The sequence below is a fragment of the Dermacentor silvarum genome, chromosome 3, assembly GCF_013339745.2.
Source record: "Dermacentor silvarum isolate Dsil-2018 chromosome 3, BIME_Dsil_1.4, whole genome shotgun sequence".
NCBI classification, from domain to species: domain Eukaryota; kingdom Metazoa; phylum Arthropoda; class Arachnida; order Ixodida; family Ixodidae; genus Dermacentor; species Dermacentor silvarum.
The window spans coordinates 97,899,961-97,926,698 of record NC_051156.1 but is presented as its reverse complement, the minus strand read 5'-3'; the positions used below and the strand labels follow the sequence as shown (position 1 = coordinate 97,926,698).

Genomic DNA, 26,738 nt, shown 5'->3' with positions numbered 1-26,738 from the left:
ATCCCCAGTTGGTCCAAATTATTCCAGAGTCCCCCACTACGGCGTGCCTCGTAATTAGATCGTGGTTTTGGCACGTAAAACCCCATAATGTTTTTTATACACATGTATACACCGGATACACTTGGAAACCCGGCAAAATGTACTTACACCCCGATGCTTCAATGAAGATACGCAGTTTTGCGGCAGCACTTGTCAACCCTGCCCATAGAAATCAAGTTGAAGAGATCTCGTGTGACTACATCGCCGGGTACAGAACTTGCTGCACTTGCATTCGTTGGTCGGGAACCACCCCTATACGATGGACAGTACTCTGCGACTGCAAGGAAGCCATCCAAAGCAGGCAAAACGCAACGCGTGCGGAATCAAATGAATGAATTCGCTCGTATACTCGACAAAGTTATCACCACTGCCATGACAATGGACATAACAAACTTATTGAAGGGCTTCTGGGACACTGGCACTATCTGTGGGAATGACCGCGCCGACGAAAACTGACGACTAATGTTAACTTACTCTTTAGGCAACACATAAAAGCCATTAATTCTTATAGCGCAATTCCCCTTCACGCGTTTCGCAGGATAAAAACATCTTTCTCTTATTAAGTTGTTAATAATGTGTTTCGAGATTATAGAAAAAGTTGGACTTCTCATATAAAAGCAGTTCTCAACAGAGGCCTGGAAAGCGTTCAGCATTTGTAGAAACTTTATTTGTGCTCGAATACAGGCGAGTCAAGCGTCGGCATGAAGACACGACGCGCAATGGGAGCATCGTATGCGTCAGCGTGTTGCCCGCTCTTCCCGCTTTTAGTCGGTAGAACACACCATGCGTTTCTCGTCTTCCGAAGAGAAAGTCACCAAGAAGGTCCTGATCTGCATCGGCGTCAGGTACACGTAGTATTCTGGACCATACACAAGCAGCGATCCGTCGTCGTCTTCGCCTGCGAGCAAATGTCCTTTTTTTAACATTATTTGCTAATTTATTCCGCACTGGAGACTCGTGTCGAGTCAAGTTTATCAAGCCTGTACAAGCTTATTTCGGAAGGCACGGTGTAGTTATACTTACTTGGCATAAATATATTAAACCAGTAAGTTCCAGAGTTCAGGAAAACACAGTGACTAGACGTTTCAGCCAAATATCTTGACAAACATTAAAAAAATTCTAGAGTATTAATTCTGCAATGCCCGAACACTGTTTCACATCACGAAAAACTAAAGAAATCTTTACTTCTAGTCAAGGAGAGTACATTAGTGAAAAAAGACCAGGCAATTCTTATTTGATTAAAAAACCTAATTAGTACAGTTTGCTGATCTATTCACCACTGAAAACTGTGTCTATCGTCCTAAATTCGCCACTGTAGGCTATGAATTGCGTTTGCCGTGCTTAAATCAGAACGTTGGAGTAGCACAATCAAAATAGCATAAACAATACGCTGGGCATTACACGGTTAGCGTGGTCTCTCTATCGGGAGAAATCACGCCAGGGGAGAGTTTTCTTCAAAATTAACGGCGCCAGTATTAAGCCGACTAGATCACTCACGTATGCGCGTCACTCTGACGGCCACATCTCTCTCTCTTGACTGGCCCCATGAACCGACGGCAGTGCCACGACCGTCATCGTGACGTCAGGTTCTGCAACTTGTTCGTATATCAGCGGAAATATGGTCCACAAATCAAGTTGGGCGAGTCTACATCGGCCGGTTGCGATGAATACCCTCCGGTCTATATAGACCACACGGTGCAGGCGACGTAGACGGCTGGTTTGCAGCCCGCGAAATGTCCACAGAAGGTGATGCGGGTCTGCGTATACTGTACTGACGCACACACAACGGGCAGCTCGACGAGTAGGGGTCAATGGCAGCCGCACTCACGCGAACTCTTCGGCGCGAAGCCTCCTCTTGGAGCGTGAAGCGACCCGGAAGGTCAGAACCGCACGGAGATATGAGAGCTCGCGTGGTGCGCCGAAGCGTTTCTTTCGCAATCAATCAATCAATCAATCAATCAATCAATCAATCAATCAATCAATCATTGATTGATTGCGAATGTAAGCGGCGCTCAGCGAGGACATTTATGTGAAAACGGTAAACGCAGTGGACAATGAACATGTGTCATACCTGACATGCTGCGTTGAATTTCGTGGTTCTCCCCGGCCTCGAATTGGAGACGCGTGGTCCTGGCTTTTGTTTCCGTGGCAGCGAGGTTCACCTCCGTCATGTGCGTTATCGTGCGCACAAAAGCAGCCTGCAATGTAGACGGGGAAAAAAAAAGCAAGCTCGTAATTGCTACGTCCTCTCGGGAACCCTCGCGGTGTAGTCGTGACTTTGAAATTAATCGTTTTTAAATCCTTCTCAAAATAATACTTGTGACTCGGACTTTGCCAATTATCGCACCCAGTTGCACATCGGTAACAGTGGAAGAGAGACCGGAAAAAAGACATGGAGGGTGGGTTGGAGGATTTTGCTTTCGGAAAACGCGGTCTTGTAGGGGAAGTGGCAAAACACAACAAGGTTGATGAGGCGGAATTTTCGACATTGCTGAATTGGATGTTCTTTTTTTATTATTTCGGCAGAGAAGCTGGGTTGTCACTATACAAAAATGTGTGCGAATACTACTGTATGTCGAATATTAGAATTTCTTTTATTTATTTATTTGTTCATTTATTTATGTTATCATTGTTATTTTATTTTCTTGCAGTTGGACCTGTGCAGTGCCGCGATTTACAAGGCGCACATGCTGTCTAGACTAAAGAGAAGAAGAAGAAGAAGAAGAAAAGAAGGCTTTACATCCAGACGACAACTGAAGAGCGATAAAAAAAAAAGCACGCAATTGCTTCCTTCCCCGGAGAAAGAAAAAAAAAACATTCATACTTCCTGTTTCTTTTAGGTGGCATACAGTGTTCAGTGTACTGAACATCGAAGAGTGAAAATCAATGATGATGATATAGATAGCAATGAATATAAGCACTATGATGCAACAGCAAAACACTATTGCTGTTAAAATAGCCAATGTAAACCATCTCCCAGCAAATGCGCCTGTTAGTCCGGCCGGTAAAGAAGTATTACGTAAAGATCGCTTACAACCGAAGATGTGGCCAGCGTGATCTCTCACCTGTAAGCTAAAGTTGGCCGGCTTCGAGAGTTCTCCCGCTTCGTCTTTCTCCTCGAAGAAGTGCTCCAGCCGCAGGAGCACCTGGTCCTCCTTGTTCCAGTGCTCGAGGGTCAGCAGTTGCACGTTTCGGGGCAGTGACCTCGCAAGAGCCGAGCACTGCATGCAGATCGCTCGTTGGTGAGACACTAAACGATGAAGTTCGAGAAGCGGCGTCAATATATGACCACATTCAAGAATTACTTTGTGCTGCAATCTAAGAGCGACAACCTTAGATAGGAGCCCTTCATGGTGATGGCGTTGCCCAACACAGCGATCACTGCGGTCAGTAAACCAGCATGATACATATACTGTTTGGTGCTTCGGCATTGCCTTTTGGCCCTGTAAAGCAGCAATATCTAAAGCGGACCGCATCAAACGCATCCGACGGCTATTTGTGAGCTACGGCACAATTTCCGCAAAAGGGGTGAGTGTGTCGCAGACGACGGGACGACGCAATAAACAACAGTGAAATTGGTTTTAACTCTCTTCTTCCGAAAAAAAAAACACGAAAAAATACGGAACTCCACACTGGCTAACGCTGGAATGAGACCTCAAAGGGTCATGCCGCATACTAGGACCATGCACTATGAAGCACAAAAAGCACTCAGCATCTACCGCATCACGATCGCCAGTAAGCCTCTAGAGTCTGTAAAGAAGTACGTTTATCTAGTTCAATTACTCACAGGGGACCCTGATCACGAGAAGAAAATTTTCAGAAGAATAAAATTGGGTTGGAGTGCATGCGGCAGGCATCGCCAAATCCTGACTGGGAACGTACCACAGTCGTTGAAAAGAAAAGTGCACAATCATTGCATTCTACCAGTGCTAACATATGGGGCATAAACTTGGAGGTTAACAAAAAAGCTCGAGAACAAGTTAAGGACCGCACAAAGAGCGATGGAACAAAAAATGTAGGCATAACGTTGAAAGATCGCCTCTTTTCGTATTTCGTGTCTATTTTTTGCGCTGTTCGCATCAATAAGGGATATGAAGAGAGCGGTATGAATCAGAGAGCAAACGGGGATAGCCGATATTCTAATTGACATTAAGAGAAAAAAGTGGAGCTGGGCAGGCCATGTAATGCGTAGGATGGATAAACGGTGGACCATTAGAGTTGCAGAATGGATACCAAGAGACGGGAAGCGTAGTCGAGGACGGCAGAAAACTAGGTGGAGTGATGAATTTAGGAAATTTGCAGGCGCAAGTTGGAATCAGCTAGCGCAAGACAGGGGTAGCTGGAGATCGCAGGGAGAGGCCTTCGTCCTGCAGTGGACAGAGATATAGGCTGATGATGATGATGATAATGATGATGATGATGATGATGATGATGATCTACCACTGCTTCAGACGCTCGCGCAGAACGCAGCTGGACGCTAGATCACTCATCAAGTGTGATTCACACTTTACGGTATGCTTCTATTAGTGACCAAAGCCATTTTAATCGCGGGCGGAAACCTCGTCCAACAAACGAGGTAGTCGCGACATGTATCTACAGATAATAATTTCAAACTTTGTCAAACAGCCCAACTTATTCCGTAGCCGAACAGTACCCACGCTGTTGTGATCGTCTTATGATTCAGAACTACTGATTGCTGCTGCTCCACAGCTTAGCACTACAGTGAGAATGCTGAAGTACGGTCATATTGTTAAAACGAATTTTTCAGGCACACAAACCTGATCACCGAGGCTGATAGTAGGCTCACAATGCGGAGCGCTCGCCCTATAGCCAGCATGTCGACTTCCAATATATGGAACCACTGCGTACACACATGGCGGCGACCACGAGGAAAACAAAAGGAAAAAATTAAAAAAAGAGTAAAACGGCATATACCGCTTCGTTGTCGATGATGTATCAGGTGTAGTGGTGTGGGAAGATTCAGAACTTTCGAATAATGAATCAATGTCCCATTCAATTTGGTCTTCGAATTGGAATAGTCAGTATTCTAAATTCGATTTTTTTTCGAATATTTTTCGAATATTTCACAACGTGAACGGCACCCAAATGAACATAAATCTGGAGCAAAAGCATGGTAAATTATCACCCCGCGGGCATACCATCAATATAAAACATGAGAACTTGTGTAGTGAATCAGGCTACGTCACTTAGATCCTACACTTTACAGACTATACAGCGATAATTCGCACTCTCTGAAAAACCCTATGCATGCGAAGAATCTACTTGTCTTGCTTCTAAGGCTCCATTCGCGCTTTTAATTAACAACGCTTCATAACGCACTACGTAATGACAGAAACTTGCCAACTTTAAGAATACTGGGGTGTGAACATCGTTTTATATCATTTGTGATAGCCGCAGTTCATTATTCGAAAACTATTAGAAAAGTACACGATATTCGATTCAATTCGTTGCTAGCACTATTCGATTGGTATTGGATTCGGTCTCAAAAATCACTATTCGCATACCCCTAATCAGTTGCGCAGGTTGGGTTCATATGCGAAGTTTTTTTTTCTGTTTTGTTTTTTCTATTCTCCATTTTATATATGATCCGTGGAGTTACTATGTTAGTGTTTTGTTAATTTGTTATGCAGTTTTAACAGTGTTCTGTAATTTCATCGCATTTTTTGTACTTTTCTAGCTTAGATTTTAGCATAGCCCGGCACTTTCTGCAACCAAACTTCCCATGTAATTTCCCCCCCTAATAAAAAGGACTTGAAGAAAAACTTGCCTCTAAAGGAATGTCATCTATCTTTTATTCGCTTCAGCGGACACTAGAAAAGAACCTAAAATTATTATTTTCTTACATTTTAGCGTTTCACTCGCTTAAATCACAATCTGATTATGAGGCACGCCGTAGTCGAGGATTCCGGATTAATTTCGACCACTTGGGTTTCTTGAACGGGCACCCAGTGCACGTTACACGGGCGTTATTGCATTTGGGCCCTATGTAAAATACGACCGCCACCACCGGATCTTGATCTCCCGACCTGGTGCTTGGCAGCGGAACGCTATAGCAGTTATGATACCACGGTGGGTAGAACCAAAAATTACATCAATTAACTACAAGGTGCACGCCTTAGGACATGAACATGCAACACAGCTAACACATTGGTGGCAAAGCAAGTTCCAAGAAATAAGTCCTTTAATTGTGTCAGTATGCTTCACCTGAGTTTTCTTCTTTTTGTTCGCAGATGAAATCAGACTTCATTTGCGACATAGATAAAAGGATGCTAATGGGGTTAACTCAGAAAGAAGTCCCATGTCAGAAAGAGCAAGGCACACGCCTCAAAGGCGCTCCACCTAGGCATCCAAACTCCCGCATCCCGTCGTGAAGCACTTCGGTGAGGCGAAGGCGATTTGCTGCTGCTCTAAGTCATACGCCGTGCTTTGGATGGTCGACCAGGTTAACTGTTGCTGCTGAAATACGTGGTGTGGCAAGTTTTGCTCGCCTCAGCGTCACCACCCCAAATGGGCTTCTCTGGAGCCATTAAAAAAATAAGTGAACTGAACCAAAACAATGAAACCGAGAAAAAGAAACCAATGAGAGGTGGCTCAGACCAATTATAATCAATAGAGGAGTAGAAACGATGGAACCCAGCCTTCAAGACGCAAACACCAGGAGAGAAGTAGCCGGACACACGCTGGGACTAGCAACAAGTTTAATGAAAACAACCACACAGAAGTTCGCAGGGAAGCCAGAGCGCGCATGCGAACTTCTGTGTAGTTGTTTTCATTAAACTTGTTGCTAGTCCCAGCTTGTGTCCGGCTACTTCTCTCCTGGTGTTTGCGTCTTGAAGGCTGGGTTCCATCGTTTCTACAATTATGTAACAACAGGCCCAGCAACATACTATTCTACAATACAGGAGGATGCACCACATCAGAATCACGTGCCTTCACCATAACTGGGGATGTACTGCGGTATACCCTGCGGTTGTTCAGCAGCCCTCCGAGAGCGATCGACGAACATGCACTTACGTTGGTTTTGCACTCAGCCGTGTATTCTTTGCTGCCGACGGGCGCAAAGTAGAGGGCTGGGGCCGAGTACGTCGCTACTGCCAGCGGTCGGTGGACTTCCGCGGCGTGGGCGAAAGGCGTCACGGTGACCCGGTGCATTCCACGCACAACGAGACCACGGCCTTTGTAGTACGTCTCGTTGAGAGCCTCGTCGACGCCAAACGCATCGTCGTACAGTAGCCGCCGGTGAACCTGCACGCATCCATGCCGCGCCACCTTTGAGGCAAGAACTTCACGCAAACGCGTAGTGGCTTGTTTACGTTACCATGTAGATTAGGTCAGTGTCCATTAGTTCAAAGTGAAAGTTTTGAGAAATGAGCGAACGTGCTGCATCATCAAGTGAGAAGTGGAGAAAAGCGTAAGGCTTCCCATGGCTTTCGAGTTTCCCGATGTCGTCATATAGGTTGGCTTCGATGCTGTGATCCGACTTCTCACGTACCTGAAGCTCGTGCCATCCAAAACTACCCGCCCCCAACGAAAACCTTCATCCCTCCCACCTATCCCTTCCTCCGAGTGGCTGACCGCCGCAACCACCCTTCACGACCAACGATTCCTTGCGGACTTCATCGGCCTAGCGCTGAAGCACGCCGCAAGCGACGCCCTGGACTGAGGGCGTCGATGCATTTTTTAATAGCAGAATAAAGTGATTTCTCTCTCTCTCTCTCACGTACCTGAAGCCTACGCATGCCATATGCCTACGCTCAGCACTCCGTGCACAAAAAACCGCGATCGTCATAATCCCTGCTGTATGTTCCCATGTCTAGATGTACGTCACTGGTAAAGTTGTTTGCTTACTCGTGTATCCGACGGACCGGATGACTACAAACTTGACCATGTCACCGATAACTCGTATCGCCACTTCCCTTAAAGAAACCTCACAGGACACGTATCCCACTTGTTCAATAATCTCATATGAACACATGTTTCGTGTGTGTTCTCATACGATTCTATGACAATATTGCATTTGTGACACATGTGTCATATGAGATCTTTTATGGCGCTAGGGTGGATTAACCCCCTTACAGGGACAGAATGAGGCAATGGTTAATAAGTAGTGAACAGTGACGTTAAAGTGAAGTCCAATCTTTCGAATTTCTTACGCAAACATTCGCTTGGTTGTATGACTTGGATTGCTAGGTCGTGTCAAGGGGTGCATTACAGTGGAGCTGCTTAGCGCACTCATTGGCTCGTGGCTGCTGAGTTTGTCTTTTTCGTTGTCGTTGGCCTTGTGTGTCATCGTGCAGTTGTGGGCAGTTCTAGATTGAGAAGCGTTTGCAAATGAGTCTACGCTTACCATCAGTTCCACGGAGCCTTCTCGCAGACTGCTGCCTCCCTGAGAGCGATCGGTGAGCACGGTGAATTGAACTTTCTTTGCGTCGTCCTGGGAAAGAAACGAAAACGAGACACATACACGAAGAAAACGTTCGGGGTCAAGAAACAAGCAGAAATAAAAACAGTTGCAATACAAAGCATATATAAAGCGCCACGAGAAGTTGTATCTCGCACAAAATTGCCATAGCCGCTGGCCGTAGCGACAACGTTAGAATATGTTCAGAGTCGCATCGTCGAGAAAAAAAGAAGAGCCACGAGTTTTTTGACTGGCTGAGTACGTAAGGCTGCTTCGATTTGAAACGTGTTGCAGGCCCCACGAAGGTTACTTAAGCCGCACGAGAGCGCGCAGCAGCTTAGGAGATGCACGACCGTGATTCCCCAGTGTTCCCTGTACTAGAGTGCACTAAGTAAACCGGGCCAGACAGAAAATATTTAACGGCACCCGCGCACTTCCGGCATCGTATTCTCGAAAAGTGAAGCACACAGTGCACGTTAAAAACAGCCGCCGCTGCTTACTGAGCTAAAATCATCATCATTAAGGGCTGGCGCATGAACCTACATGGGTAAAGAGATTAGTATCTGTCCTAAAGGATCGCAGCCTTAATGAACTCTCAGAGGAAGCCGGCAACGGCTTCAGAGTTCAGGCGTGCTGGCGAGCAAACTCAGTCATTTAGCTGACTGGAACTGCCCCGGCTTATGTCTTCGGCGTTGTCCTTCAAGACCCGGACAACACCGCAGGACATGATTGATGTCCGGCTTGGCCAGTATATATATATATGTATATCGGGAACGGCAGCTAGCTCACTGGCTGCGGCTGAGCCGTTCCTTCGTTGTGGTCAAGTTGCGCTTTTTTTCTTCTTCTTTTTGTGCAGCCACTATTTCGGGATGCCTTCCTTGACAGCACCACCAGCTTTCGTATTGCTGATAAAAATTTGGGGTCCCCTTGGGTTTCCGTTCGGGGTCGGGTTTCAGTTCGGAGTAATCTGGACCCTGACTGGACTGGGCTGGACTGGAAAAACATTATTTAGGTTCTGCAGGACGCGCTTAGCGCCTAGCGGGCGTCTTCCACCATTTTTTTTCCGAACCAAGTTAGGACGGCTTCGAAGGTGGTCCTAAGAGGTAGCCCTGATTGATGTTTTCTGATCAAAAAGTTATTGTAAAATCTTGACAACGGTATTTAACGAGGTGAATCTTCGCTCGCTAATGTACTTCGAGTTGCCGAATTTCCCGGTGATGTTACTCTGTCGGTACCCAGCCTGAATCCTGGTGAAAGGGCTCTCGCTAGCGACATGTTTACCTAAAGCGCGAACAATTAAATCAGTCGGTACACGAAGGGAGGGGACATTACGCCAGCGCTGACTGACAATTGAAAATTTAATTTCAGGCGTATCGCGCATTAAAACAAAACAAAAATATTACGCATGCGCAACCCAACACTACTGGATATTCCAAGCAAAAGAGCCCACTATTATTTTTGTCTAAGGCACATAAAGTGTGTCGTAATACTTAACGCCTTATTGGCTAGCTGCCAACAATCTGTCATTATTCAAAAGGATGCATACCAAGTATACGGCATGCCGCGAGGTCAGAAGTATTTGTGAGGCTTTTATCTTCTGCACACTTCTTGAACTGTACTCAAGAAGAAGTGAAGATTCAATTTGATCGAATCTGCGGTAATCTGCGTGTCATATGCCTGCAAACAAGAAGTACAGGAAAATGTTTGCTCAAACTTAAGAGTGGCACGACACAATATACACTGACATAAAGGACGGGCCGAGTGCCTATATTTGAGGTTGCCTTCAAAAAAAAATGTTCTAACAACTCTCATCCTTTTTTTTTTTTTGCCTCTTTACGCGAAGCCGTGTTCATAGCGACATGAGCGTAAATCTGTTTAATCGCGCTGCTGATAGTTAGAACAACGATCTTACCTTGATGAAGATCCTGCTGTTGACGGGGTAATAGTTTCCAGCCACTGGCTCCTTTATCTCAACCTGCCACGTCGGCCTGTAATTTAGGCTGGAAGTGTGAAAGAGGGGGATGGGTACAGCTCATCAGTGAGGATGCAAAACAAGACTGTGCTGTCGAAAAAAGAAGAACGTGCTTTCGTAGAAATGCGACTGCATTAAATATGATGATGTACAGATTGCACTTTCAAAAGACCCGCTGGTTGTCGAGTGCGTATAAAAAAAGATGAGACATAGTAAGCTTCCCGAACATTGACGATGCGGTGATATTAGCGCGTAACCTACTGGTAAGGTGGAAAGCTGGACTAGTTGTAATGCTTGTATACTTAAAATCAACGCCGAAATCGACGGCATCATTAAGGTAGGGACGCAGCATATTTTAATAGTTATAAGCCCTCGAACATGGCTTCTTCTTGTTGAACTCTGTCGGTCTCCTCTCTTAATTAATTAATTAATTAATTAATCAATCGATTATTTATTTATTTATTTATTTATTTATTTATTTATTTATTTATTTATTTATTTATTTATTCGTTATTATGAATGCGGAGCGGGGCTGCATCTTTAACTCGTTACATCCTTTAAATTACATTAAACAGCAGATGAAGTCTCATGGGTGGCGATTGATCGAATTTTCCGGGGAAAGATGGATTGTACGAAAGTAGCATGCAGTAATTTATTAAACTCCGCAAACCATACCTCATGGTTTTCTCCAGCAAGCAGAGAGACAGGTCACACTTAAATATTACTTGTCTCCACGCCTTACTTGAAGGTGAAGGTTAAAAAGCAAGAACAAAAGAGGGAATGGAGGGAAGAAAGATACGTGTTGCGGATTCTCACCGTCGCTGAAGAATTTCCCTTCCATTTGAATCGGTGTAAAAAACGCCGTCATTCTTAAGCTCAGTGTCGAACCGCGTGATGATTTCTTTTCCTTTGTGATCGCTGCAGAGAAAGAGAGAACAAGGATACGGTCACAAGCTAGAAAAGCAGGGAACAACAAATGGTGTAGCAAGAAAGATAAAACCGCTCTACGTTTAATCTTTAGTAAACCAAGTCACTAACCAATGTCACGAACACACAATGACCTATCGGGATCGGGACATATAAGCTAAAACGTCAGTGTGCGTGTTGATTATATAGGCCCTGAATCATTATCAAAGTGATTATATGAACAGAACAGCGCCAACATAATGACGGGTATAGGCAGGACTAAGCGCTTATGTTGTGTATCTTGTGTACAGGGCTTCATGCTGTCTCATCTATCCTCATCATTCTGTGTGCGTTGTTCTATCCATTATAAATTGCCGACATTCCGAAACGTATATTCTGTCGGGATAAGTCTTGCTAATGATGATTTTACTTAACCAGAAGGCGTACGTGCATATATAGTGGCGGGCCCTCAACTGCTCGTAATATTTAATGAGTAGTAAACTACAGTTTTCTGCGAGGCATTCCCTATCTCCAGTGGATGAGGACGGCACGATTTAACTGATTTTAGACTACTGCAGCTTTCTATACTGCCGAGAAAAAAAATTATGTCTAAAATTTTAATCGCGGCAGAATCTACAGAATCGATGAGATGTTTTCAGGCAACCTTCCTGCTCGGCAACTTTTATAGCTGCGATCGAAGTAAGAATGACAGCCCTCGTTCCACAACCAACTTTGTTTCTCGAACGGCGGTCAGCGGTACCCTATGATTCCCCGAGAGATTTTTACGAAGCCCGTGGGCTCCGTTCTAAAGAATCGCTACTGACGAGCATCTACCGTTGTAGGTCTGTTGAAAGAACGAGCGAGACGAGTGGGGGAGTCTTCCCGGCAACCGACGTGCACAAAGCTAAATTTTCTTTCACTGATTCAAATTAACTAAAGTGACGGCGCATGATGTTGAAAGAAAGTCTCGAATAAGAGACCATTGATCCAACAAAAAGTCATGCAGGAACGTTCGAAGATATCTGCCAAAGTAAGCGAATAGCTTTCTGAATCTGCTAAATTATATGTGAAAGTCGTGAGTGCCACGTTTATTCTCGTTCCTCTGTGGTCAAGGCGGCGGCCTCCCGTTGACGTCGAGCCTCGTGTCGCTAAATTCCAACCTGAGTTCCTTTCCTGCCACAGTCATCGCAGCACCACACTGGAACTCCGCCCCCCTTTGCCGACCCTCAATATTCACCAACGTTTGGCATGACGTCTGTGCCTCTCCGACCAACCAAGGAGCGAGGGGCGGAGACAGCGGCGCCGTTCCCTTTCGTAACCTACTTTCTGTCCGCCGTATCAGCCTCAGCGACAACCCTCTCCTCAATTGGCTAAATTTAGCTGGAACACAATGTACATAACAAGCTGCGTTTATGCACTGCGCGGTTATACTTACGCCACAGGAATGGAGCCGACCACCCAGATAAATTCGACAAAATCTGCGTCTTCGTAGACTCGTATCACTTGCGTCAGCCAGTCGGAGAACTTCTGGTGAACTTCCTGGACGATTGTGCCGTTTTTCTGGGAAGAAAATGAAGTCGCAGATGACTCTGAGATACTTAGTTTCCTTACAAGCACCGGAAGCCATCTATTCATACGTTCTAAGTTAACCAGTGATACTGTGCAGTTCCTCGGCAGCAACAGCAGTAACCTTTCAGTACGTATCCCTTATGAGGATGTTTGCAGGATAACAAAATATATTCTCAAGAAAACAGCCGAGCTCAAATCTCAACGAAAGCACATTCTAAAGTTAACGAAAATTGAAAACGCGCGGACTTTTGTGTCAGTTGCATTTATTTGTCATCCCTTTCATTTCATTTATTCCCTTCTTAATCGCCTAACGGCGTTCAATAAGGGGGTGACACAGAGGAATGTAAACATTAGATAATTACAGAGTAGAAAATTTGACACAAATATGGGATTACAACAGAAAACCAAACCAAACAAAGAAAGTTTTAAACTAACGTAAATCTAAATTCAAGATAGATGCAGAGTAAACAACAATTGGTGACGAAAGTTAAAGCACACACGTCGCATTATAAAAAACAAATAATTATAGTACAACGAAATAATCAAAATATTCAAGAATGCAGCATTAGACATGTTTTCAAGGTGTGTGTGATGCATCTGTTCACGAGTAAGGCGTTGGAAGTTATGCGAAGTGAATAGATAACTTATCGGGAATTTTTTTTTCGGTCGGTGCATGAAACTATGTGATCGGGGGGGCATTCCACAGCACTATTGTGCTGGGGAAAAACAAAGTGCTCATAGATGACGTGCGACTGCTTACACGAGCTATTTTTGGGTTATGGTTAATGCAAAGAAATACTCGATATTATGGATTTAACAGCACATGGCGTGATTCAGGCTGACGGAAAAAGAATGAAGCAGGCGGAGGCATCGCGACTCTAGTGAAAGCAGGCCGAGTAATTGTTATTTATTTATTTATTTATTTATTTATTTATTTATTTATTTATTTATTTATTTATTTATTTATTTATTTATTTATTTATTTATTTATTTATTTACTTACAAATACTGCAGGTCCTATTCGGGCCCAAGCAGGAGTGGTTACATAAAATCTAATAAACAAGACTAGAAACAGAAAAATACAGGGACAGTGAGTGATGCAATACTTGCATAAGTCGAGTATTGAGAAATGATCAAGCAAGGGGCTCGATTTTGGATAGATTCTAGGTGTGCGATTAACTAATCCTGTGATGGGCTACAACTGGAAGACGCAAATTCTAGTTTCGGATGGACGAGCGTTAGATATGTCATTTTTTTAACCTCAGGAGATGCGGCAATCAGGCCTATGTGAGATGGAACTTTCGCCATTTTCAAGATAAATTTGTTTCATCTTACGTCCCCACTATGTCCGATTAACAGCGCTTAAATTGATTAGCATCGCCTAGATCGTTTCTATTTTCCGTGAGAACGTTTTTCACCGGCTAAACACTGTTACAATGTTATCACTCAGCGAAAGACGCGCCTTCGTGTATCGCAACTTTCTCGAATGTAGTCGTCGATTCTGTAGCGAAACAATCGTGTCTAATATCTTGTCTAATCAGATTGACCGCGCGAAGCAACTAGTGGTGTACATTCTGGAACGTGCATGCGAGCACCTGCAATTACGCTGGAATGTGCGATACGTCATATATAAACAGCCGACGCACCTGACCCACAGATCAGATTTGGACGACCGACCACTGTACTCGCCGCTGCACCAACTGTAGCACAGCTTTTTTACTCCGTGGTGCTGACCGCTGTCGTCGTGCTTCGACAGCTACTTGTTTTTCTGGGTACATGCTTGCCCAATAAAGAGTTAGGCTCGTAACTTACAGTTTCACACTGGGCCTCTTCGATTATCCGTCTCTGACAGTCCCGGACTGTCCGAAAAACTGCATACGCAACGCTCATTGGCTGAAAGCACTGTCTCGGGCAGTCCGGGACTGTCAGGAACGGATAATCGAAGAGGCCCACCGTCTCCACCTTCACAGTCGCTACAACGTGAACACATTGAGCAAGGCTTGTACAATTGGTCACAAATATGGCAGAAAATGTCATCCTCTGTTTTATCAATGTTATCAATGTTATCAATTAGAGATAATTTTTTGTTTTACCTAAGAGCCACACGCTACCAAAGTCAGATCTTCACACATATATATCTTCATTCTCTGTTTTTTATGGACCGAAGAAACTTACCTCAATGCGGACCAGCTCGGCTTTATCCGCCACCGGTAAAGGTTCCTCTTCCTCGGGCCGGAAGATGTAGGCACCGGAAGCACGGTACTGGAACCGTGTGTTGTTACCCGGATGGCCATGGTACCAGTAGAAGGACTGATTCACACGTATGGTCGTCCCCTTCCACCAGATGGCGCTGAGGAGGCCACTCTCGCAGTCGATGTACGCTCTTGTAACCTGGACGGAAGAAATGTGTTCTTGCGTGGTCACGGTTATTCGAAGGTCCAGCTCCCCCCACTCTCCCGCCCAGCAAAACACTCGGAAACCCAGATTTTCGTAGCAACTGGCACTGATTCAAGCGCCAAATTCACAAATGTTTTCATTCGTACGAACGGTTTGACATTGGCCGATCGGTCTTTGCTAATGGTAGATTGGCTAGCAGGATCCGCTAAACCGCCTGAACTGCTTTGCGAACGCGGGCCCAGATTTGGAGGAGCAAACACTCATAGCGCACTCTGCTGTTTCACTTTCGCTTGATAATTGCTTCCGTGCATTTCTTTAAATGCTTCAAGGAGTCGGGACTGCCCTGACACTCCATTTTCAAAACTGGCAACTGCGCCTCGCCAGTCGCAGAGCGCTCCCTGGCCACGACAACATAAGTGCTTCCTCCGTAGAAAAAAGAAAGAAACTATGTAGAGGGAACATGTCGCCGGGCAATTGGTCATTCTCTCTTTCATTTCACTTAGGGAATAATTGAAAATGCGCCCATCGCGTGCTGATCCTTCGAACAGCCACGCCGTACGCGGCTTGGTTTGTAATAGACTCATGTGCTGCCATGGCCGCCGGTGATGTCTTTTGCTTTCTCCGGCCCGTGCCGCTCGCTCTCTGGTCGCAGCATTTGATGCCTTTAGATCAAGGCCTCCATTCCTAGAAACACTGTTGCAGTGGCAACTGCGACAGTAGCTCCGCAGCGTTCGTACGATTAGCCGCGAGTTAGAACTTCCGAGTGACGCAACAGACAATTAAGCAGACGACGAGTCCAACCGCAGCCGCGCCGGGTCACTAGAAACGAACTCTCGCAATCACGCACTTGGGGGATTTGTCCATGATTCCTCCTTTTAAACTTTATGACTACAATTTGTCCCGCAGCACTCGCTACTAGCTTTTTTTTTATTTGTTTCCTGCGTGGCTTGCTTCCCTAGTCATCTCAGCAGTTCGCGTTAAATTTTAACCGTTGCTCGTTTTACCATGCGCTAGGCGTCGCCTTACAGGCCACGACATATGCCGTGACTATCACACTAAAACAAACTGAAGTATTCAGATGGGCGAGTTCGCCAGACGCAGTGCTACTTGTAAAAAGGAAATGACAGAACAAGAAACAGGCAAACAAGCGAACAAACTAACTAACTAAGTAACTAAGTAACGAACTAACTAACTAACTAACTAACTAACTAACTAACTAAACTCCGTACTATGGATAAACTAGACGCTGCGAACTTGATATATTCCCCTGAGCGCCTTGCTCGACTGCATGGCACCATAGGTATGGGAGAAAGCCAACCTTAAACCACGTGAGATAGCTTGTACACGGCCGCTGGACACCCTTTTTTTTTTTCTTTTTTTTATCCAGCGGCCATGGCTTGTAACTGTTTAAGTGCACTTTCCAAAAGCGATCCTTCCTTCGGTTTTTCCCTCCACTTTGCGGGTACTGCTGGCTCCTGTCTTGCCGAGTAAACAACTTGAGCCACTGGCTTTGCGTTCATTCCTTACGAATCCCCGAGAATGGGTAAGTGCAACTTTGACACGCAGGATAGTAGGCTTAAATATATTAAGGTATATGTCGTACTTCTGTGTGGATACACATCTTTCCAATTTAAGCGCGATAGCGTTAAGGGCCCCGTGTCGGTGTCGGCGTCGGTAGAGTTGTCCGTGAGCGAAAATTTCCCTATATATTTAGGTATATGTACGAGTATATGCCACGCATTGCTATGTGGCATGCGGTATATGCGGGTTATATTGCCGCACCATTATGCCACTAAGGTTGCTGATGCCTAGTTTTACATTCTTGACAAAGTTATTCCTCGGAATTTTCAGAATGTCAGCCCACAAACGTCATCAAACAAAACACCGACAGCGCACGCCTTTTATGTTAAGTGCTCGCAGACGAAAAAATTAAAAGTGCTAAACGATAAGGGAAACCTGAAAATTATGTAATTTTATTGACGCGGCTGTGCACTACCTCCGGGATCGGCCCACGCAAGAGGCCGTGTTTCTACTAGAAAGCTCGCCTTCGTGCATAGCGTTCGCCGCCAGCGTTTCCTGGTAAACGTTGCGGTTACACAAGCTGCAGTTGCCGGGAAGCGTGAGAAGTCAGGGATCTTTGAATGCTATCGCGTGTACCTGGCCAGCCATGACGCAACAGCGTATGTGATGCTAGCGCCTACATTTCGGCGTGGCGGTGAGACGTTCGGAAAGAGAGCCGCAAAGTGCGTCTGATTTTTAAGGAGAAAGCCTTAGATCCCTATGTTTGAATGTCGTGTTGCGAGGTAAAGAAAGTCACCTGACCAAAGGAAGGTCAGAAACGAACCAAAGCATGTCCGGCCGTGTATAAGAGATGAATGATTAGCAAAGTTAATTAATGATTGATTAGTGATTGAATTAAGGTGGATTGAGGTCGATTAAAGATGAAGGAGGATTAAGGTGCATTAGAGTGGATTAAAATGAATTGAGGAGGATTACTATGGACTATAAGGTGGAGTAAGGTAGATTAAGGTCGCTTAAAGTGGATTAGGGTGTATTAAGGTCGATTGAGATAGATGAAGGAGTATTAAGGGGGACTAGGGTGGATTAGGGAGGACTAAGGTCATTAAGGTGAATTTCAGCAGACTTTACACGGCTTTCGCCTTCGCGTCTCATAGGCGACAGCTAAGGACACCTGGGGATTTTTTACAGTGAATTCATTTATCTTGATACTATTAGGCAGCTCAGTACGTGCCATAGCTCATAACAGGCCGATTACATTAATAATGCAGATGCATAAAGAAATACAGAGGGCACAGAATTGGTGCACAATCGCGGCCGCGATCAACCCATAATTTCAATAGACCAGGACAACTATGTCCGGTTTCAAGTCGTACCTTTCCTTCCAGGACCATTTCCTTGGTGGCGGGATCGTAGCACGTCGCCGTAGTGTCGCCCCTCGGAAGCTCTGGAGGGCGAAGTAGAGGGCAGCAAGTAAATGAAATTTCCAAAGCATTAAGAACTGATCGCGCACAGGCGCGGTAGCCGAGGTGGGTTGGCTAAGCGGACTCGCAAGAATAATACGGAATGCTTAAAGCTTCTATCTTTGTATATTTTGCAGAAATTGACTGGCCACATTAGCACATATGTTTATTTTTTTGTGCAGGGCGGACACATCTCACTGTTCTTCCCTTCAAAGTGTAAAAGGTAATTAAGTAAAAAAAGGAATCCCCATCTTCTTTTTAATTAAGACCGGTCCTATTTATACTTAAGGTGCAAAGTGACAAGCGATTATTGTCAGCCGGAAGGTTAGCGTGCGAGCGTCTCTTCCTACGAGACATCTGCCGTGAAAGAATGCTCTTAGTTACGTAGAGGGCGATAATTAATTATGGGGTTTTACGTGCCAAAACCACGATCTGATTATGAGGCACGCCGTAGTGGGGGACTCCGGAAATTTCCATCACCTGGGGTTCTTTAACGTGCACTTAAATCTAAGTACACGGGTATTTTCGCATTTCGCACCCATCGAAATGCGGCCGCCGTGGCCGGGATTCGATCCCGCGACCTCGCAGAGGGCGATGGAAGCGAGGATGAGTAAGACGAGGTGGAGCAGTCCGCGAAGAAGAAGACATGACTTCTTGTCATGCTTTGTCTGGATCCATCCAGAGCCATGAAGATGCCCCACGGGACACTCCGCTAGCGTTCTGGTCTCATCTACAGTGTTCGACATTCTCTGCATTCAAAGGGTCATACCATGCACGTAACCACTAGTGATGGTCGATAAATTTTTTTTGTTCGAATAACGATTAATCATTCATCGTTTTAGCCTTTAATCGACTATTCGCTTTCGATGCCAGCTTTTCATCGATTAATTGTTTAACCGTAATTTTTGTCGGGCACACTAAAAAGGCTGAAACACAGTTACGTGCTTTTGCAGGGTCCCATTTTAATGTTTCAGAGGTGAAAGCAAGTTAGAAATACAAGTTTATAAAGTTAGATAAAGAATAATCTTTAATACTAAGTACAATTGGCACTAGTGGCCTTTGAAAAGATAAACTACATATTTTAAAAAATGGTCCTTAGAGTGGAATTAAAGAAGGCACACAGCACTACTGAATACTTGTGCAGTACAGTTAAACAAGAAATAAGAAATATGGAAAAGTGAGAAATATTGTCCAACTCAAATATGCAAGAAATTGCAATATGCACAGGGAAAAAGAAAATTACTGGTTTAGGATTTTAAACCACATGCTCTTTTCTACAGAGCGAAGGAATGTCAATTGGCTGGGATGTTCGGGTGAAACTGACACCTTCTTTGAATGGCCACGCAACCGGCATGCGAGAATAGACGCTCGGACGCTATATATTTGCTGGAATCGGCATGAACTCCATCGCTATGTGAAATACATGCTCCAAAGCGGCGCGCATGCTGTGCCACGCCTTTAGTGAACTGGGAGGGACACGACGATCAACGACTGGTGTGTGTGCCTTGAATTACGAGGGCATTTCAAGCGTTCGGCCTTGGTAGGCATATGCGTCGTGGGCGAAGAGAGGGGAAGCGCTCGGCTCGACATCACTCAAGGGCTCACAAAAACAGTCGACAGTCGCTCTACGCACAGCAGCACAGTCACCGCTCGTGCGCCGCCATTTTAGTACGATTCCAAAATTTTCGCGCCACTCCTGTCTAACTCTATAAAACGACTATTCGATCGTGTCTAATCGATTAAGTCGATTAATTGAAAGGTAGACGTCGATGAAGAATAATCGTTCTGCGGGATACCTTTAAATGATTAATCGATTAATTGTTCATCGATGTTACCAACCCTAATAACCACTCAGTGCTCGAAAGAAAAAAAAAAACAGAGAGAGATCTTAAGAACCGCACATTGATTCAAGAACCATCGTTTCTTTCTTTTTTTTGTTCTTTGATTATAGTAAGCATTATAAACAAACCTACACGCTAAAAACAGCTTAATGCTTTGTGGCCTGTCTGTGTCCCGCCCCAATAATCATCGCCATCTTGTGTCTCCTTTATTTAACGCTGCGCGCCCGGTACTTCCAGTTCACCAACTTCATGCGCGTTAACTGGAAAGGGGCGAGCGCGGTTTTCAAATAAGGAAGATTAATGGAAGCAAGACCGATGGCGATTAATGTTCGGGAACTAAGATACGCCACAAAGGTTGTCAACTGTTTAGTGTACCGTCCCGACAAAATAAGACAGGGGAAAAAAAGCGCATATTGGTCCATATGGTTACCTTCGTTCTGATCCCTGGGTGGCTCTTCGGAGACGGTGTCGGATTCGATGAAGTAGGTCGTGAAGCCCAGAGCCGCGAGATCGGCCGCAAAGACGACTTCGTGGTCGGCCCTGCTGAATCTTTCCGGCAGGGTTGTCACGCCCGTTGGTATTTTTGTGATCTATAAACAGAGGTAAAAATAAGTTGTAGTTTAGAAGGCACTTCGAGTTATCGTGCATGGCTCTTCCAAAGCAAGTTGTATTCTAAAAGGCGACGAAGTCCTCATGCTTATAGCCCACACTGTGAGAATCCAGAATCGAGGAGCAAAACAATACAAACAAGCATGAAATTTTCTCGTCCTGCGTCTTATGTTCGTTCTTTAAGCAAGATCTTGACAATAATTGTTTCGATGTTTCCGCGCCAATGTCGTTTTCTCTCTTCTGTAGCATTCGAGGCACCACAGCCAAAAAGAAAAGAGAGAGGGGAAGGTGTTTATTCAGAGCTGAAGATTTTAGCTCTGCTATACGTAGGACTTGCTACTTCAGATGAGGAGAATAAAAAAAAAAACTAGGAATAAACAAACTAATCAAGCCTAGATGACTGACGAATAGGTCAAAGAATGTCTATAAGTTCTGACGAACGTGAAGCATAGCATCGCTTGAGACGTTGGGCGGCTTCCACCAGCAGTGCTTTTTTTAAAAAAAAAAAAGATTGGGCAACACAGTTTGCCGCTGTGCTCCGAGCGCAAGCTACCTGGTGACATCAAATACCTGCAGTATCGCTGCCGCCGCTACGCCTCATACGTGGTTAGCAGCAAAAAGTTTACTTCGATGCGATTATCGATACAGACTGGTGATTTCCCTGGGCACTGGAACAGAAGTGGCGACGCAATCCGAGTCACGAAGGCCTTGATGTTGTGCTTGCCGTAGCCAAATGGCCTTTCGCGCATCATTGAATAATAACAGTGAACAGTAGTTGTTTGCTTTTACAATCTTTCACATAGATTAATTTGGCAGGCCGCGGTGGATGAGCGGCGGGTCCTCGCCGCGGTGCGTCAGACGGGCTACTCCTGAACACAAGGACTCGGGTTCGATTCCCGTTCGCAGTGGAGCCGCATTCCATTCGAGGCAGAATGCAGAAACGTTCGTGTACAGAGTGGAGGATGGACGTTGAAGAACGCCAGGATTTCTCAAAGTAATGCGGATTTCACCACTACAGTAATCTCCCTCGGCCAGCTGCGAATGTTGGCATCACGTATAACGAGCCTGACAGAATTAGCCTCACATAGTAATGCAAAACGAGCCTCCTCGATTTGGTGTATTAGTTTAAAGGCACATTAGAAAGTAACTCTAAATAATTTTAGGACTCCTCACTCATTTGTAGAAATGGGTTGATTACTATAAGCAGATATATAACAGGCCAAACTACTCATTTTGATATTCTGAGCCCTAACTGCGGCACTGAATCATACATCGCGTACCTTGGCCAGTTGGTGTTGAGAAACAGTTCTGAAAACCGGGTAGCTGTCTTTAGCCTCATAAAAATGCAATGTAATGCTCCTTTATCGACCAGCAGCTAAACCAAACCAGACGCTACCAAAGTTCAAGTCGTCACGGGGACACTCGTCCGGAAGCTTCAAGGCAGCGTCAACGCCCGTCTTTCTTTCTTGCCTCTTTTCTGGCATACAAACACTCCATTGATCACAAGACCGACGTTGTCGAATTGCAAATGTGCACCCCCGCTCACGGTAATATTGTTACGGGTAGAGAAATAAATGAAAATGTTTTACGAACTATTTACAGAGTTACTCTAGAAAATAGTCAAGATGGCGGACAGTCTGTCCTCAAATCTTTCCGTCGTATTCTTCATCCCAACGAGCAACGACTTTCACTTAATGATGGCAGAACCGTGCCGATGATACTCTCTATAGTGTTCCTAAATAGCGTTAAGCGACCTCCCTACCATCCCACGCTATTTCGTGACATTCGGGTCTTCAAACAATTACGGCAGGTGATCACCAACTCACTTCTTTCGCTGGTGCTGGACCTGCTGAGAATGACAATTCAGCGCACTACCGCGTGCGACACCGTTGATATAGTGAGCTTCTCGTCGCATTGCTGCTTTCAGCCATGACGACGGGCAGCATCCCTGTCGATAAACTTCTCCCCCATGAGTATTTTGCGCAGCACCTGATAATCTTGTGACGGAGATAACGCGTGGCATAAAAGAGTGTATTTGCAATCGATATACAGGGCTGTCCAAAAAAAAAAATTATGGCCGACCGGCACCTCACGCAGCACTTGCTTGTCAACCTCGTATTCGTCGCGGTGCAAGACGCGACTGCATCGCCGTCGCGTTCACGCACAAACAGCAAGTAACACAATCATTACATGTTAGTGTACTATTTCTTCTACAAGGGGCACCTGAGATGAAGATGCCCCATTGCGCCAGATCACAGTTTGATCACAAACAGTCCGCAAATGCTACGAAAGGGCACACAAAAAGTTACGCCGAAGTGCGCTCAAGGCGTGCTCAACGTACCTCCGCAGGCACCTCCGAGCCATTGCCGTCGAGGACACGCCAACGATTGCCGCTTACTGGTATTCTGAGATGGCCGTGGAAGGGCATCGCTTGCTGGTTGTACGCTACGACGGAAAGCTGGCAAACAAGAAAAGAAAACTACAAATGTTAGAGTGGGCAGAGAAGAAGTTGCAGTTTTACTTGAATTTTTACTCGCATTGATAACGATAGCAACGTATTAGGCTAACGCGAAGTAAGGCTAGTAGTTCTATGGACATTGTAGATTGTAGTGAACTTTCGCTTACTAACTAAACAAGGGTGGTGCCTCGCGCCCGAAGACGCAAACGAAGAGAGTTCACTCGATGACCACGAACATTCAATGTCACAACGCTGATGTGGTGGGCGATGGCAGAGGGGAGCGCGCGTCTCAAAGCGAACGTTCCACGCTACCGCTCCCTTTACCATTCCAACTGCGCCGCGTCGCCAAGAGCAGCCGATCACGTGACGTGTAACGCTGGGCACGCGGGAAGACAGCATCAACACGAAGCTAACAGTTGTCGCTGATCGGCCTAGCATGCTTGCCCTCGCACCACCGCAGGTCACGTGACGGGCGGGGGTGAAGGGCTGAGCCGCGCATGCGCCTCGCGCCCGGAACAGCACGGCAGCGCCGACGGCGACGGTTAAAACGCGTGAGTGCTGTCTTTATAACTGTTACCGCAATAAATGTTGCACCGTGAGTAAGCGTGAAGTAAGCGTTAAAATGAGGGCAGTTTCTAAAATGCGCCCCAAAAAACACTGCGTTAGTTTGGAGCCGGGAGCCCTAAACACATGCGTCAGAAATCGTTTGCTTCGTAGAAGCTGTTTTTAGGCATCCAACGCGTCCACAGTAAAAGAAACCACTGTTAGGACTGACCGGTGACATTGTTTAAAACGAATCTTTAGCACGTACGAATGGCTTTCGGCGCACGAGCCCTGATGCTCAAATTTACAAACGAACTATTATTAGGCGAGGATGACTTTGTGAACCTGGTTGCTAAATTTACCACCTCTCGAAAGCAAATAACTGCAGCAGTCTGCGGATTATTCCCTGTTCATCTCCAGTCATGCTGCAGCCTGCGGCGTTCATTTGGCGAAGAGTTGTTATGAATTCCGTTGTTTTAAATTCCTCCTCTGCAGGAAGAGTATTTGATGAGGCGGTCAATATTCAAACCACCAATCGCAAAGTTGCATTTAAATAAGTTAAAAAAACAGCATATGTCGCAGAATTTAGGATTGGCTGCGACGGAGTCATATCCACGAAACTAAAATGTCATATAGCACCGACTTGGAGATCTCCATCCCCAAGACTTGCTACGAAGTACACGATTTCTTTTCTATTGGTTTTTATCGGCAATGCGTGATCAAGGCTTTTTAGGGGAAACGATACGTAAGACATTTATGTATTTCGTTGCACATTCAGGGTGCAGATAACTTGAAAGTCCGGCTTAGTCTTAAAAAATAACGTCAAATGACAGCGAGCTCATCGCTATCGGGCTTCGACTTTCCAACACGTGCATAAATGCAATCAATTAGAAAATGGCGATTATAGTGGAAGCCTATTTATTATCTTCTCGAACATCACGATCTGCTGAGATAGCAATGACCAACCCTTCAAGTAAGCCACCGGGAGAGTCAAAAATGGGCCGCCCGGCAAAGCTGATTAGTTTATTCTGTTCACAGTAAGAACACCAAGCAAGTGCTGTGTGCCAACGAAACTTCTTGAATGCCTTCACGTGCGCCTACGTCTGCGCAGGTGTCAGACAACTGTGAAGTACAAGTGCGACGAAGTCGCGTCACACACATGTACTGACCTGCCCAGACGTTTCAGTGACTTCACAGGCGCTAATATTCAAAGTGTGGCAGCGAACGAGCTCCGGGACCTCCGACTGTGGGTGCAGGCCCAAGAGTTTCTCGAAAGCGTAGTTCGTGTATTTCTGAAAGAGAAAAAGAAAACGAGAACGGGTACCGACACCTAATTCACATCCATTTCCCAGCTAAATTGTAAACACGTGCAAAAAATGCTAACTTACGTCACTCGCCTCGAGACCGATCGAAATGTGCTTTACGTAGTCATTGGCTACGGCCTGCTTGGCGGTACCCCTAAAATAAATTTTACAAATTGAAAGAAACAGCAACACCACGCAAAGTGGGTTAAATGAACGGAACGAGCAAGAGAGGAAGTTAACACTGGCACAAACGACGCCCAATGTACACTTGAAGCGCATAAGCAGGAGTACAAGCTTTATGTTATCAAAAGCTGTTTAACTAAATACTGGTGCGATGTCATGCTGGCATGGACTAGCATCGACGAATCAATGCCAAAGGCACCTATGGGCGCCGGTGCAATGCGGCCGTTGATTAGTTGAGATGCGAGCTCTCATAGAGGAAGGAAAAAGTTAGGAGGGAGCATCGCGCAACCCGATTGAAGCCAAGCGTGTCGGCCCAACACGTGATAGTCACGTTTAACGCACGGTAATCTTTAGGTCTCCCACTCTGCATGCAGCGCTGCGGCAGGACCCCCGAACCCCAAGTGCGCATTGATTAAAAAAACCACCTGGCACCAAAAGTCTCGGCAAATCTCGATTCTTCATCCGTGATGTCGACCTAAGAGGTCGCGTGTTGGACCGACACTACGCAAAGGCCTGACATCACGGAGGGTTCGCTTGCCAAGGCTGGCTGCGTGGCGTAATGCTCTCTCCTAACTTTTTCCTTCCTCCATGCTAGCTCTACAGCGACGCTGCGGGGCTATAATGACACGGAGCATGCGCAGTGGACTCGTGAAACACGGTAACTATGGGATCGGGCGGGATGAGACGCCGGCACGTTTCAAGTCCAGCTCATCCACTGCAGGTGCAAGTGAGGCCGAATCGCTCAACCGCACGATTTGGTTCGTGAACACGAAATTTTGGCAGCTTGTAGAGACCCACTGAAATGAAAGTTCGTACTTACGTTATTGCGTCATGGTGCTGACCGACAGCCAACGTTTCGCCTGCAACAAAGCAGAAGCATGCTTTTGACTTGTCTTTTTCGGAACAAGCATGGTAGTACTTGAGGAGGATGAAATGGGTGTTTGTGTACGGTGTGAGGACATCACGAACAGGCTCAATTTCCTTTTTAGCTAACAGTCAACGTTTACTTTATTTACGATAGACTTGGCAGAACACTACGATTTAGATAAAATACATTTATGCTCACGCAGACCGACTGCACCTGCCACAGCAAAATAAATGTATACTTGAAGCGGGCCAACAGGCGCAATCAGAACTGCGCTAAAGCCCCTCTGGCGACTGTCCGCGGTGACCTCGTCTATGTCGCCGCGACAGACTCGAGCAATCGCAAGAGCACTTTCAAAGGTTTTCATGAAGCACACCTACCGCCTCAGTGAGCAACCTCAAAGGATACATCTGAGAGGTCATCGAAGTTCTTGGCGGAAGGCGAGCGAGAATGGGTGGGGGGTGGGGAGGGGCAACGGCTACACTTTTGAATACATTAGAATACAAGTAAGATGCATAAATTCTTGCGTGTGACAACAACCGGATCAAATCGAATGAAATTATTTGCACTTGAGAGAGAAAGTTAAATTCCAGCAGCTGTAGGAAGCAGGAATTTTGGATTAGGGCCTTGTAGATCTTTACAAATTTTG

At 45.6% G+C, this 26,738-nt stretch overlaps 1 protein-coding gene across 2 annotated transcripts in view; it reads right to left on the bottom strand.

Annotated features, from left to right (window-relative positions):
• Window positions 1-684: 684 nt before the first annotated feature.
• LOC119445605 (lysosomal alpha-mannosidase-like) overlaps window positions 685-26,738 on the bottom strand; it is a 62,178-nt gene continuing 36,124 nt past the window's right edge. For both annotated transcript variants that reach the window (XM_037709866.2, XM_037709865.2), the window contains 15 exons: window positions 26,045-26,084; window positions 25,126-25,195; window positions 24,907-25,029; window positions 23,078-23,194; window positions 20,558-20,717; window positions 18,200-18,270; window positions 15,084-15,299; window positions 12,775-12,899; window positions 11,250-11,351; window positions 10,374-10,461; window positions 8,408-8,494; window positions 7,075-7,305; window positions 3,105-3,260; window positions 2,111-2,237; window positions 685-937 (listed from right to left, as the gene is read on the bottom strand). In XM_037709866.2, the coding sequence (XP_037565794.1) occupies window positions 804-937; window positions 2,111-2,237; window positions 3,105-3,260; window positions 7,075-7,305; window positions 8,408-8,494; window positions 10,374-10,461; window positions 11,250-11,351; window positions 12,775-12,899; window positions 15,084-15,299; window positions 18,200-18,270; window positions 20,558-20,717; window positions 23,078-23,194; window positions 24,907-25,029; window positions 25,126-25,195; window positions 26,045-26,084 (1,847 nt within the window). In that variant the 3' untranslated portion in view covers window positions 685-803. The remainder of the gene's footprint in view (window positions 938-2,110; window positions 2,238-3,104; window positions 3,261-7,074; window positions 7,306-8,407; window positions 8,495-10,373; window positions 10,462-11,249; window positions 11,352-12,774; window positions 12,900-15,083; window positions 15,300-18,199; window positions 18,271-20,557; window positions 20,718-23,077; window positions 23,195-24,906; window positions 25,030-25,125; window positions 25,196-26,044; window positions 26,085-26,738) is intronic.